This window comes from Thamnophis elegans, chromosome 8 (assembly GCF_009769535.1).
Source record: "Thamnophis elegans isolate rThaEle1 chromosome 8, rThaEle1.pri, whole genome shotgun sequence".
Taxonomy (NCBI): Eukaryota; Metazoa; Chordata; class Lepidosauria; order Squamata; family Colubridae; genus Thamnophis; species Thamnophis elegans.
In genome coordinates, this window is record NC_045548.1 from 55,861,255 (window position 1) to 55,874,950 (window position 13,696).

General features: G+C 34.5%; 1 protein-coding gene across 2 annotated transcripts in view; it reads left to right on the top strand.

Moving 5' to 3' along the window:
* Positions 1-13,696, top strand: part of VPS13B (vacuolar protein sorting 13 homolog B) — a 331,777-nt gene that overhangs the window by 257,628 nt on the left and 60,453 nt on the right. For both annotated transcript variants that reach the window (XM_032222762.1, XM_032222761.1), the window contains exons 40-42: positions 5,320-5,516; positions 6,504-6,685; positions 8,888-9,237. In XM_032222762.1, the coding sequence (XP_032078653.1) occupies positions 5,320-5,516; positions 6,504-6,685; positions 8,888-9,237 (729 nt within the window). The remainder of the gene's footprint in view (positions 1-5,319; positions 5,517-6,503; positions 6,686-8,887; positions 9,238-13,696) is intronic.

Genomic DNA, 13,696 nt, shown 5'->3' on the forward strand with positions numbered 1-13,696 from the left:
CTATAAAAATATAAAAAGCTTCCAGACCTTGATTCCCCCACTAATAGATAGAGAAGTTATCCAAGGCTTCTGAAAATTAACTGAGGCTGTGTCTCAATGTCAAGGTAAACTAAAATACCATTATAAAGTATTGAAATGACCTGCCATTGAGCAAGGTAATTCTCTGCACAGCCTATATTCAAAATATCTCTAGTCTGCAAAATTAAACCATGTCATTTATTGGACGGATTCACTTTATAACCAAAGCAAAATAATCCACGTTAGTGCCAAGTTTTGCATGTGGTTCCTATATTGTATTTCAGCATTTTCCCAGCTATTTACCATCAGGACCTAGAAAGAGAATTTTTCATATATTAAGTACAGGTTTTTCCTTCTCCTTTTTTCAAACCTGGAAGCATACATATTAAAGGTTACCGTATAAAACTTTCAAATTAAAGGGCTAATTTCCATGCAGTCATGCACCCAACACCTCTTGTTTCACAAATTAGTTACTGTCTGAAATATGTTCTGCTTTGCCTTGAATTACTCATATCTTGTTGAACTTGTGATGTTCATAGAATGCAATCGTGAAGAAACAGTATGCTTTTTCAAAGGGGGGGGGATGCTTCCAAGGAGAACTATTAAAATATTCCCCTCTGAAAAGTAAGTTTATCGGTCAGAGTACAAAAGAGAAAGCAACTAAATTATATAATCCCTTGGGAACATCTTAATTCTGAATATTTTACCAGAAAAATAAAAAAAAATTGCAATGGCAGCATAAAAAGGTAAAGGTCAAGGTTTGTCAGCTATGCAGATCAAGGAAAACTTTATTGCGGGTGAAAAGTGAGAGGGTTGAACATGTGAAAAGATTGATAAACCTTGAAAGGAACAAAAGAAATAAATGAAGAAGAAACAAAATTCCAATTGTCTGTACGGAATTAAAATTGTAAGTACTTTCAGGTTGTCCTCTGAAATGTCAGATGCTGCAGGGCTACAAAAGCATTACAAAAAAATAACCAGAGTCTCCTCAGATATTATACTCTCAAGGACCTGAATGAACAACCAGGTGGTAATTTTTTTTTAAATTCTGGATGAAGGACCCCTAAACTTAAAAAAAAAAATGGTGAAATGTCTTCTATGTATTATTTTACTTATAAAAGGTACAACACAAAATAACAGGGACCTTAGAGGTCATCTAATCAACTCCTTGCCCATTGCAGTACCTTCATACCATCCAGACAAATGACTGTCCAATATTTTTTTTTTGAAAACTTAAAATGATGGAGAACCATGACCTCAGGAAGCAGACTGTTCCATTTTTTAAATAGCTTTCTCAGTCCAGAAATTCCTGTTTATTTAAAGTTTCCTAACAGTGTTCATTGCAAAAATGGAGTCGTATCTCACCAGTTATGAGCTCCTTGCTTGATAGCCAAGAACATTCCAAAGAGCATTAACAATTGGCAGATTTATACAACAACAAAGAACTAAATTTTGGGTTCAGTGGATGCTTTATCAGGTATAGTAAATTGCATATCTGAATAGCCAGGAAGGAAATGGGGTAAAGAAAAAAGTGAGCATTCCAGCTAAGTTGGTAGAAGCTAAAATTGGGTAAAAATATTGCTGCATAAAATCATGACAAACCAAGAGCCACCTTGGATCAATCTTATGTGAAATAATGATACTTATTGTTGAGGTGAAGAGAATGAATGGACAACAGTGATGATGGTAACATAGACTATTATAAAGTAGAGCAGTACTGTAAAAAGAAACTACAGGGAGAGTTGGAATTATATGATTTTTTTTAAAAAAGCAGTTCATTGAAAATTATTGTGGTAGCCAAATGTTATTCTGAACACTGTGTTTTTGTAAGGGATGGGAATGTTCCACAACTAATCTATTTTTCTAATCAGAACTCTATCTTGGGGCAAATCAAGGATTTCTTGTGTAGGTTTCCTGGGTTGGAGAATTGGAAAAATATCATTTGGTGCTCTTGGATGATTATTTAGTTTGGTTGAGATAAAGTCCAAATTAGTACCACAATTGCCTTTCAATCTGTGCCACTTTCAGCTTGTGCCACCCTTGGAAGACAGTCAGTTTGGTCTAGTGGTTAAGGCACCAAGCTAGAAGGCCCCAGACTATGAGTTCTAGTCCTACTGTAGCCATGAAAGCCACATGGGTGATCTTGGCCCAGTCACTCTCTGTCTCAGCCACTTTACAGATTGTTGTGGGAAAAATAGGAGAAGGAAGGTATATGGATATGTTTGCTGTCATAAGTTATTTGTAAAAAATAATAAATATGGATAAACAAACAAGTCAATTCTCATGGTATTCAAATGAAGAAAGCTGCTGTGTTACGACTTCTTTTGAAGTTTCAGCAAAATTGAAACCGATGTTCATGTTGCAGAAATAACAGCAACAATATTTCTGGAATAAGTATTATTTGTCATGTAGGAAGACTATTAATCTTATTTTTCAAGACAAAAGGAATACAATTTTATTTTTTATGGGACTCTCAATGGCACCTAATAATCTCACTTCCCCTGCCTGTGAGTCATTTTGTATAATATACTTGATATTCAAGTTTTCGACTTATTATTTTTGGCAGCTGCTACTGCATAAAGCATTTGTCTTCCTTTAAAATTATCAAGCTGGGCCACTAGTCATAACCTATCCACCCAAAAGAATAAATAATGTGGTATCCATAGAAATACATAATGTAAATCAGTTTAAATTCCCAAATTCAATTCATAAAGAGTTCTGTTGCTATAAACCTGTGCATTTTGGTGAGACTTTCTCCCTTCCTAGGCATTTGTGTACTGGATTATTACTTTATTTTTAATATTTCATATTAGGTAGCTTATTTTTTTTTTGCTTACCCAGACCTAGCATTTTGTAAGCAGTTCTCAGTGATAAACATAACAGTATGTATTTTTTTAACACGAATTCTGGTTTTCCTGTATTCTGTGTGCTTGCTGATATTAACAGGCTTTTTGGTATTGCATATATTAAAATGAAGGATTATAGCTAAAAACCCTGTTTTCGTTTGCTGTCTAGCTTGTTATTAACTAATGTAAAAACAAGCATCTTTAAATAGTTCACTCAAACTTGCCAGTGATTATGTAACCATTTCGTGGTGCGTAATAAAATGACTTTAAGAGATTAAGAGGGTGTTCCAAATCACGACATTACCTAAAAATGAAATCACGGTAAATCATTTCTAGCACACAATGATTCTGTTGGGGCACATATATACTGTGTATATGGAAGGAAAGCTTCATACTTTTTCAAGGGGACCTGAAGACATGGTTTTGCCAGTGGTTCTGGGGATCTCAAGAGTGATACGGAGCCCATCAAGTGGTTTGTTCGATTGCTGTTGTTTTGGGGGGGGTATTGGGTTTTGTAATTGGGTTTTTACTTCTGATAAGCCACCTAGAATCACTATGAGTGGGTTGGGTGGCCATATACATTTTCTTAATAAATAAGCAAAATAAAGTAGGACAATTGAAAGAAATTTTAAGTTCACCCCCTACTCCACTAAGCAGATTAATTCCACTGGTGCAAGGAATCATCTAACTGGTAGTACATCTGCTTTGATGAGTATCTGGGGATTCTCACAGTTGGAAAGTGAAGATTAAATGATCTACTCTTAGATATGTTGTGTGCACTGAGGGGCTATGCTCCCTCAGATTGTCATATTATATCTATCTGTTAAATTCTTCTGGCAGGCTATAGTGGAAATTCAGAAAACTACATTCAGCTGCTTTGTACGCTACTTAATGCTGCATTCTCAGAAAGTAATCATGCATGTTTTTCTCAGAAAATCATGTACTACAGGTAGTCTTCGACTTAACCATTCATTTAGTGATGAACGTCTCTGAAAAAAGTAACTTATGACTGTTTTTCACACTTAGACCGTTGCAGCTTCCCTATGGTTACATGATCAAAATTCATATGCTTGGCAACTGGTTCATATTTATGACGGTTACAGTGTCCTGAGGTCACACCCTTCCCTTTTGTGACCTTCTGACAAGAAAAGTCAATGGGGAAGCCAAATTCACCTAACAACTGTGTGACTAACTTAACAAATGCAATGATTCACTTAACAACCCTGGCAAGAACAGTCATAAAATGGGGTGGAACTCACTTAACAAATGTTTCACTTAGCAACATAAATGTTGGGCTCAATTGTGGTCGTACCTCAAGGACAACCTATATTCAGAGTTGGGTTGAAATCCCATATTGGGAGATATTTTCCATCAGATTAGGAGATTGTTGTGTAAAACTGGAGGCAAAACCAAACTTGTCTCTTCACATAGTTTTGTCATTGGTATGAGTCACACATCATTTCTCTTTATCAGGAGTTTAAGACCAGCCACCTAAATACAGCAATTGGAAGTTAAAAGGTTAATAAGATAAGAACCTTTTTTTTAATGGTTGGTTTTTCTTATGATCGAGATGAGGTGGATATCCTATCCTGAACTGAGTCACACCCTGCATGAAAAGCTTCCAAGAAGATAATTGTTCTCCAAAATATTTTCTGATCTATTACAGATGTGCCCTGGGAAATACTGATTTCTGTCTTAGCTTTTGGTATATATGAAAATGGCATTTTTAAAAAGCCAATTAATTAAAAACTAAGTAAATGTATTCTAAGTATAAAAACATAATTCATTCTCTTGGTTGTTGTTGTTTTGATAATTATAGTAATATCTGCTTGCATTTTACTTTGCATAATTTAGAGAAATGTGCATACATTGTATGGTAGTTAATATTCCCTTTGTGTGGTAAGAAATATTCTCTAATCCCAGTGAAATAAATATCAGTATCAATTGCATTAATATTAAACCTTTTAAAATATATTAAGATGACTGACAAAGTACCGCTTCTGAATGGCAGCATCGGTCCTTTGGAATGGCATCCCATGGAGATATTGTTGACTTCCATCTTTATTACTTTCCAGAAACAGCTCAAGATAAAGTTCTTCCAGAGGGTATTTAGATTGTGATGTCATCTTGGCTAAGATTTATAGACTGATTCTTGTTGGGACTTGTGTTTATACATCCTGAAACCTATATTTCAATTTTAATTTGATTGTGGATTGTGTCATTGTATCTTTTTATTTCTGTGAATTGCCAAGAGTCCTTTGGGATTTCAGTGGGATCGATGGACAGACTGACATAGACATTATGTATGCATGTATTTATCAATGCATGCATAGACAGAAGCAATCTCTCTCTCTTGATGGGGAGGGACAGACAAATAGTGCAACTGTATATTACACTGAAATGTCTTTCACTTTGTCAAGAATTGCCAAACAACTAAGATTTGCAATTGTTACAGATCCCCTGCAGTTTGGAATACTGGGATGAGCTCCAGAAATCATTTGTTGCTTTCAGAGAGTTCAGCTTATCGGAAAGCAAAGTTTGTGAGTTGACCCTGCCAAGTATCAACTTAATAACTGATCCGAAAGAGTTTGTAGCTTCAGATCTTTGGAGAATTGTTTTGAACAGCAACCAGAATTCAGGGGATGACCAAAGGTAAATACAATATTGATTATGAAACAGTAATTTAGTTCACTGAGACAGATGTGCTATTTTTTAAATCAGAAGCTAAAACACTGAAACAGACAAAAACACATGACTCTTCAAACAATTCATTATTGTAATAATAATGAAAGAAATCTCACTGAACTAGATGGCTGAAACACCACATTACACAGATCTAGATTTTTAGGTCTGGAAGAATGCTAAAATTGTCTAAGCCTTCCACGGGTAATTTGGTTGGTCATGATATAAAGAAGCCTAGGTAAATCTTGGATCCAAGAAGTCCTCACCTGTCTTTCTCTGGCATGATCACAAAGAGATTGAAAACTTAAAAAAAAAAAAAATCACAGTATTACCTTTGAATCCAAAACTACAGTTATAGTTAACTGTTTTGTTGAGATAAGTCCAGTACATAGCCCACTGTATTTACTTGGCCATGTTTCAAAAAAATTATCAAGATTGACTACAATATATGAAATTGAAATAATAAAATAGCAGTTAATCTTTGTAAATGTATGTTTGTGTTCCAAATGAGGAATTTGTTTCTGTTACATTGTGTCCCCTCAGCAATCTGACAAAGTTAATTCAATCAAACAGACAATAATTGATTCAGGTTCATCCGAGTTCATCTGTAAAAACTTCATGGCTAAGTGAGAATAGAATCCTTTCTTTCTTGACTCTAGTTCAATCTTCTAAGAATACCTTACACTCTCACCTTCTTTATTAGATAACTAGTGTTATGCCTTAGAAAACAATTCAGGCACAGGTTTGGAGAATATTGTCTAATAAGAGTTTATTTCACCTAAATGAAATACAATATATTCTTATTATAATTGAAATAATTATTCCAAATTAATAGTGTTTAATAATGACCACATTATTGGGGCTCTGATCCTCAAAGATGCTGCTCTTTTAGAAAACAATTTAATGAAGTGTATTAGAACATTATTTTTTGTCTTTTTTCTCACGTCCCTTCCCCAGTTCAGAAAGTGAATCGGGTTCCCAGAGTTCATCTGATCAATTTGTGACGCCTACTGCCCTGGCAGCCTGCACAAGGGTAGATTCATGCTTCACTCCCTGGTACGTGCCTGCCCTGGGGGTTTCAATTCAGTTTGCTCATGCCGAACTTCATCTTTGCCACCATCTGGATCAGCTGGGCAGAGGTATGTATCTTAAATTGTAGCTATTGCTTTTTCCATTTACTCATCATCCCACCTGCTTTACATTTGCAGTTCTTTTGTCCACTGGACCATATGCTCAGATAGCTTACACCTACTTATCAGTAGCAGGAATGTGTAAAAAGCAGATGTATTTGAAGGGAGTAATTGCAGAAGGTGCTTCATTTTTTAAGCTTCAGTAGTGGGCCCAAATTCCCCCTTTCCTTTCACTTTGTTGTGAGGCTAATGGGATAAATTTTGCTTTTCACTTTTGCCAGCAAACCTGCCCCACTTTATATGTGCCATTGAACAAAAAGATTCCAAAGGAAGTAGCTCAAAACTCAGTTACAGTATTGTTTTAAAAAGAAACTGGGAATAGAGATGCAATCCACCTGGTTTCATTCAGTAATGTGTGCTTGCATTATTGTCAGTTTTATTTCCAATACATGTTATTACATTGTGTAATTTCAAATAATATTCTCCATGAAAAATGAGCAAATATCTCAGCAATTTCATGACATCTTGCTTAAATGATGGTTTTGAAAGTGGTGAATGACTAACATTTTCTTCAACATTTCTAAGTTTTCCCATTACTAATTAACATTTTTAGCACTTCGAATGACAGTGAAAGGAACAAAAAAAAAAGCCTGAATCGGGTAGAGGTCCTTAAAAAGATTTATTTATTTTTCTTTTTTAGAATCTTTTTTTAAACTAAGCTATTATTCTTAATTGCTATTTTCTTTACTAACTTATTCATAGTGGAACAATTAAATGTATGTAACTGGGACTATTGTAGATTGATTATGTCACGAATTGTTTTCTGGGATAATTATTTTCTGCAAATTCAAAGTAATGTATTCTGTAATTATCTTTTTAAAATTTGTATCCTTTAAAAAAAGCATCTGTGAGAGGATTTATATGTATGTTCTGATAGCTTTGTTCTTTATATCTTTTTAATAATTGACTATATTTTCAATAATCTTAATTTCTATTTCCCTTTTGGGTTTATCAGATGCTGATCTCTACATCAATAATTACATTTATTTTAACTTACATATCAGCACTGTATCTGAACATACAGTCCTGAATGAGTATCCTCTACCTTCTCCTAATGTGTTTGACAATTTTGATTTATTTTCTGATTTGAAGAATGTTTGCTGTTTAGTTCTTGGTAACTCTGGTTGTTTATTGTTTCACTTTTTTATTAGCATTGCTATTGCACTCAGTATCACCTTCACAATAGCAACTTATAGTTACTGGTTAGTGCACTGAAGTGGCAGGCAAATTAATGCTTTCCAGAGGCTTGTGATATACCAGCCAGTGCTGCTGGCCATGTGACTGGAGGGCAAAGATGACACCCTATGTCTGGAGATTACCATGCTTCCTACTATATTCTTTATACCATTTAATATAGGCCTTAGCATATTAACATTTCCACAACACAACACATCCAGTGGTAGAATTCAGCCAGTTTGCACCACTTCAAGACAACCGGTTGTTAACTTCCTGAGCAGTTTGATGAATTGGTTGTTGGAAGAAATCATTAGGACAGAGACCCAGTTGTTTGAATCTCACCACTGACCACATCTTTTATTTATTGATGTCATACTTGTAAACACAAAGAGGCACAGAAAGGGTCTCTATTTCATCCAAAATCTGACCAAAGGTCAGGTTATATATTATAAGACTGCTCTTTCTTATGACTTTAGGTGATATCTTGGGACTTCAAAAGCTAACCTTACCTTTCACAAATAGGGACACTAACTCCCAGAATTTTTACTAATGTTCTGAACCCATGGATCTCAGTGGCTCTTAAGTGGTCAGAGAAAGCTTTTGAAAATAGAGTTCAGTTAACCTTGCAAAAAAGACACATGCAATGGTTATATTGCAACAGAATGAAAAAAGTCATAAAGTTTTATTGTATGATTACGGAACTTGGATATAAGCACATTTTTTAAATAAAAATGTTGCTGATGGCAGTAAACTTTCAGTGGAGAAAATATTACTTTATAATATTTTTCAGTTTACATTTCATGTCTGTGACTACTTAACTATGGTGAAATAATATCTAGAATTTTTGTTTAAAATAAATTGACTTGATCTAGAAAAATATAGCTTGGTCATTCTGTGCAGATTTTTATTCTGCATACGTTCACTTCTAGTTTTATATTAAGTATTAATGATTTATTTTTACCTTTTGTTCTATAGAGCCACCAAAGTTCCTACATCCATTTATCTCTGATAAAAATGTGCCATCTGAATTAGAATATTCAATCATCTCTTTTGAAGAACCTCATACCTATTTCAGGCAATGGGGTGATGGATCCATCTTCAGAGACATGCAATTGTCCACTAGAATTGAGTGCAAACTTTTGGAATGTAGAAATCTAACTAAGCAAACTGTTGCCAAACCATTTGGTGTACTGGGGCAGCTTTCTGTTTCTGGAAATTCCATGGAAAAGATTTTGGATGGAAGTTTGGTAGTGGATCCTGTATTCATCAGCTTTGGCCAACATACCATCCACTCTCTGCATAAAACGCTTCAGGCTTGGCAAGAGGTAAGCATGTAGGCCTGAAATGAAAAGGTTAAACCAGATATCATAACTCAGGATTCCTAAGAGCGAAGAAGTATCAAAAGCTTTATAAGGCGAAGGGACTGAAATTGGAATGGTAAACTAGCCTCAGGTCCTTTTTATTGTGTGATGCATTTTATTGAAAATGAAACAAAAGCAAATGAAATGCATGAAACCTATTTACATATCATCTTTTGGTATTGTATGAGCATGATTAGTAAATGTATGGATTGGTGGGGGGAATTTGCTCTTACATGGGGAAGAACATTTATTTACTTATCAAATTTCTACACTGTTCATCTCACTTAAGTAAAATGAATGAAAGGTTGCTGAATGAATGTGAATTGAATACAAAAGTCTTACAGAAAAATGAATGAGAATTGAATTGCAAAAGATATATATGAAGAAATGTGAATGGGTTGGGAGGAAAGATTAGTAGTATTTGTAGTTAGATGTTGATGAGGTCCTCAAATAGAAAGAGAGAAGTTTAAGGAACAAAAGGAAATGTATGAATTCATATAAAGATGTAGTACAAACAAGACTGGTTTGCAAGGATAGAAAGGTATGAAGAGTTACCATATTTTTCAGACTATAAAATGCACCGGACTATAAGACACACCTAAATTTACAGGAGGAAAACAAGAAAAAAACAGTTTTTGGTCTCCCTGGTCCCCAGAAGCACTCTGCAGTGCTCCACACACCCTGTTTTCACCAAACATGGGCCTGTTTCTGGCTTGCAAAGTGCTTCTGTGGGCTTGGGAGGGTGAAAATGCAATGCACAGAGGGCTTGGAGCCCAAAAACGAGCCCATTTTTTTGTGAAAAACACCCATATTCATAAGACACACCTAAATTTTCACCCACTTTTAAGGGGGGGGGGAAGGTGCGTCTTATACTCCAAAAAATACGGTGCATTGATTGTATAAATTAAATTTTGCAATATCTATTTTTCTGGTTTTTTTACATATTCCCCAAAAGGAATGTTATGACACGATGGATGGAGTCTTATTTCCCATTTAGCAGACACCAGAGATTATGTGGGTTTTGCCATTACACCCAGGCCAATAACTAGGGTTTTGTTTACGTTTGAAATCCAAGCAGTGATCTGAATGTGGCTTCTCCAGTTGGAGCATAAGCAAAAATCATAATTTGAAGGTTCAGATCCAACCTTGTAATGCAATTTTGTACTTATCATGAAGTAATTAACTGAAATGGAAGGTACATATTCAAGGAGAGGAAAGAGAAGGAAAAGATCTATGAGTTCGTAGTAAGAGAGCAGATTTTCAGGGTGTGCAAGTCACTGAGTGACTCTGGAAGGATGCAGACTGAACATAAGATGTAGCAAATGCCAAGGATATAGTCAATTGTCAGTAGAAAAACACTTGAGAACAAAAGTTCTCTTTTCCTCTTTGAATTCGATTAAAGTCTGAATGAGCCAGAAGATACCCTGGCTCAACTATTTTCTGGCAGTTATCTCAATAGGATATACAGTATCTAAGCTGATTCACAGAATAATTGATGCAGGGGCTGTAATAATGAGTTTTGCCCTGACAGAGAGCAGCTATCTTAGGCAGACCAAAACCTCTGAGGAGTACTTGGCAGAAGCTACAGCAAGTATATCCTGTTAGCTTTATTATCCATTTTGGCAATAATAAATTAAACAATTATAGCAGGAAAGAGTATTTTAAAATTCTTACTACTGTACCATTGAAAAGACATCAAGATTTCATGGATCAATTTGGATGGATTTAACTTTGGGTAAATGTGATTGGAATATAATTCGTTGAATAATTGTAATGTCTCTATTTCTTACATAATAATAACCAAGTAAGCAGTAACAACGTACTAAGACCCAAATCTACATATAAAATATTCTTTTCTTTTAGTTCAGATAAAAGGCATAACCAGGTAACATAGAATATTCACCCAATCCTCCAAATGATATCATGGTTTAAAATTAGACTTTTCCCTAATTTCTTGTTTATCCTGTTGAATGAAAAAAAGAGGAAGAATTCTATTACATTTGATATCTGGCACATATTTTCCCTGTTACTCTAATGAAGGTTTTTGCTATAATTATTATGATGTTCTGTACATACAAAACTGATAGATCAAATTAATAAAATTATATCCAAATAATATTTTCTGCAATTATCCAAATAATCTCATCCCAGGATTTTTCTGTACCAATCTCCATATCTATACAAAGTTTTCTGCATTAATAACCCATCACAAAACTACAATAGCAAAGCTAAAAAAGATAAAACATCTGTTTTACATCAGAGTTTCTTTTTTCAAGGTATTCCAGGATTTTCTTATTGTAAAAGGACATTCATAAAATAAGAGCTAGTGTGATTTAAATCTTTACATCTGGTTCAAATATCACTGTGAAAAAAGAGTCTTTGTAGCTCCAATTTCTGCTTTTTGTCATATTTTGAGCAATCTGCTTAACAGAAAACAAGCAAACAATTTTGATGGAGGACTGTTTGGATGGGCTGGTGGAGGAGTAACTACTGCAAAATGGCCTTCGTTACTTTGTGCAGTGAAAAAAGTCTCCCTAGTATCACATATGTACAAAAAGTGCATTGTGTAAATATTTAAATGTGTAAGACCACATCAGAAAATGATTGACCGACTTAAACTATAGGGAGCCTTTAAAGAAATACCCTGAGTTGGAAACAACAGGATTGTATAAGCAGAGCCATATGTTGCCTTGTAAGATGTACCAGTCAGGTACATTCTATGAATAGTTAGACCTGATTTATATGCAGGGTGGCAATGTTCAAATGACCCACGGAGGATATGCCTCTGTAATTGTTGTTGCAATTTCCTTGTTTCCTCTCATTTCGGACGTTTTTGCCACCAGCTTCTGATGTGGTGGGTGAGTCTCTAGCCGAGAGTGTCCTTGATTAAAAACTCATCCTATTTTTACATTAGGCTGCATTAGTTATTGAGGTGGGCTCTGAACTACATATTAATGTTAATTGGTAACAACATGTTTCTTCAGTGGGTTCTCTTCTACCACATACTGAAAATTAACTTCCCACTGGTAAGTATTTTGTCATGTTCAGTGTTCACAATTAACACGGTGTCCTACCAGACTACCACCATTAATTGAATTCCTCACATTTTCTAACCAAGTATCAGAAACAACAATTTTGTACACATTGGGGATAAGAGCTGACATAGAAAGCTTAAAGTAATTTGGCCTTATACCTTTAGGTCAAGAGTTCAAGATAAACGGAAGCCTCTGTTGGAATTTGTTTTCACCAAAAGGTGAACTAATTTTATTCTTAAATAATGAAGGAAGTTTTAACAATAGAAATAGGCATTACAGGCATCATCAGACTATGTGCTTTTATGGTCCAGGTCATCTGTTCAAATGCCAAGATGATAGACCTTTTTTTTCCTTTTAAAAGCAATTGCTTTTATAATTTTTAAGTTTACAGGGCCTTGAAAATTTAATTGGGAGCACATTTTATTCAACATAATAAGAATACCATTCTGAGTTTCTATAGGATTCCATAATTTAAGTGAAAAAATGTTCTGGAAATTTAAGGGACATAATCCAGTAATTCTAAGGGCTTATGTAGATTAGTAAATGTATTGTTTAAGGTTACCATTATTTATGGTAAAAATTTAAAGTTTGGATTATTTTGCCAACAAAATGTTGGCCCAGTAAAATATTTCACTATACATTTATGTAGCATGTATAGCATGTATAATATTAGATATTATAGAAGCCAACACACAATTTTCAGATTTAAAAAAAACATTCTTTAAGGAAAACCTCTTTATAAACTGGTAATAAATAAATCCATGTCTGTGACTAATGGTAATCAGAGATGTATCATTAAAGAATGTCAAAACAATATATGTTCTTATGTAGCACCAGGAATGACAGTATTGTTTTCTTCAATTATTATTAAAATTTTAATTAAATTACAGTGTTTCTAATTAATAACATTATAAACTATATAACATTAAATCTGTAATATAAAATCCTCTTGACCTTGTTGCCTCTGCCCCCATTATTTTGAAGCCCCTTTCTGACTTCAACAATTGAATGGAGTTAAGAGTGGATAGGTATCTACATATACATTTAAAAAGGGAGAGGAAATAAGCAGGGAAAGGATGCAGCAATTCAATCCTGCTAAGAAGAGAAGTTAGGTGAATATAAGAATTTTTTTAATATATTCAGTAAAATGAAGCATACACATTAAAGCTGGTGGTCACCATAAAAACCAATTTCTGCAAAGAACAGGTACATACATCATCATGGGTGATTTTGCGTAACTTTCAAATATAACGGATTACATACTTTGTGCACCTAAGAAAGAAGTTTTTTTGTGTTAGTCTAAATGAAGTGTTGACAACTACATTTTCTAAAGTGCATTCTTTAGAAATCTGATGGCCAAGAAAGACTTGGCTGGTTGAGAAATCTGG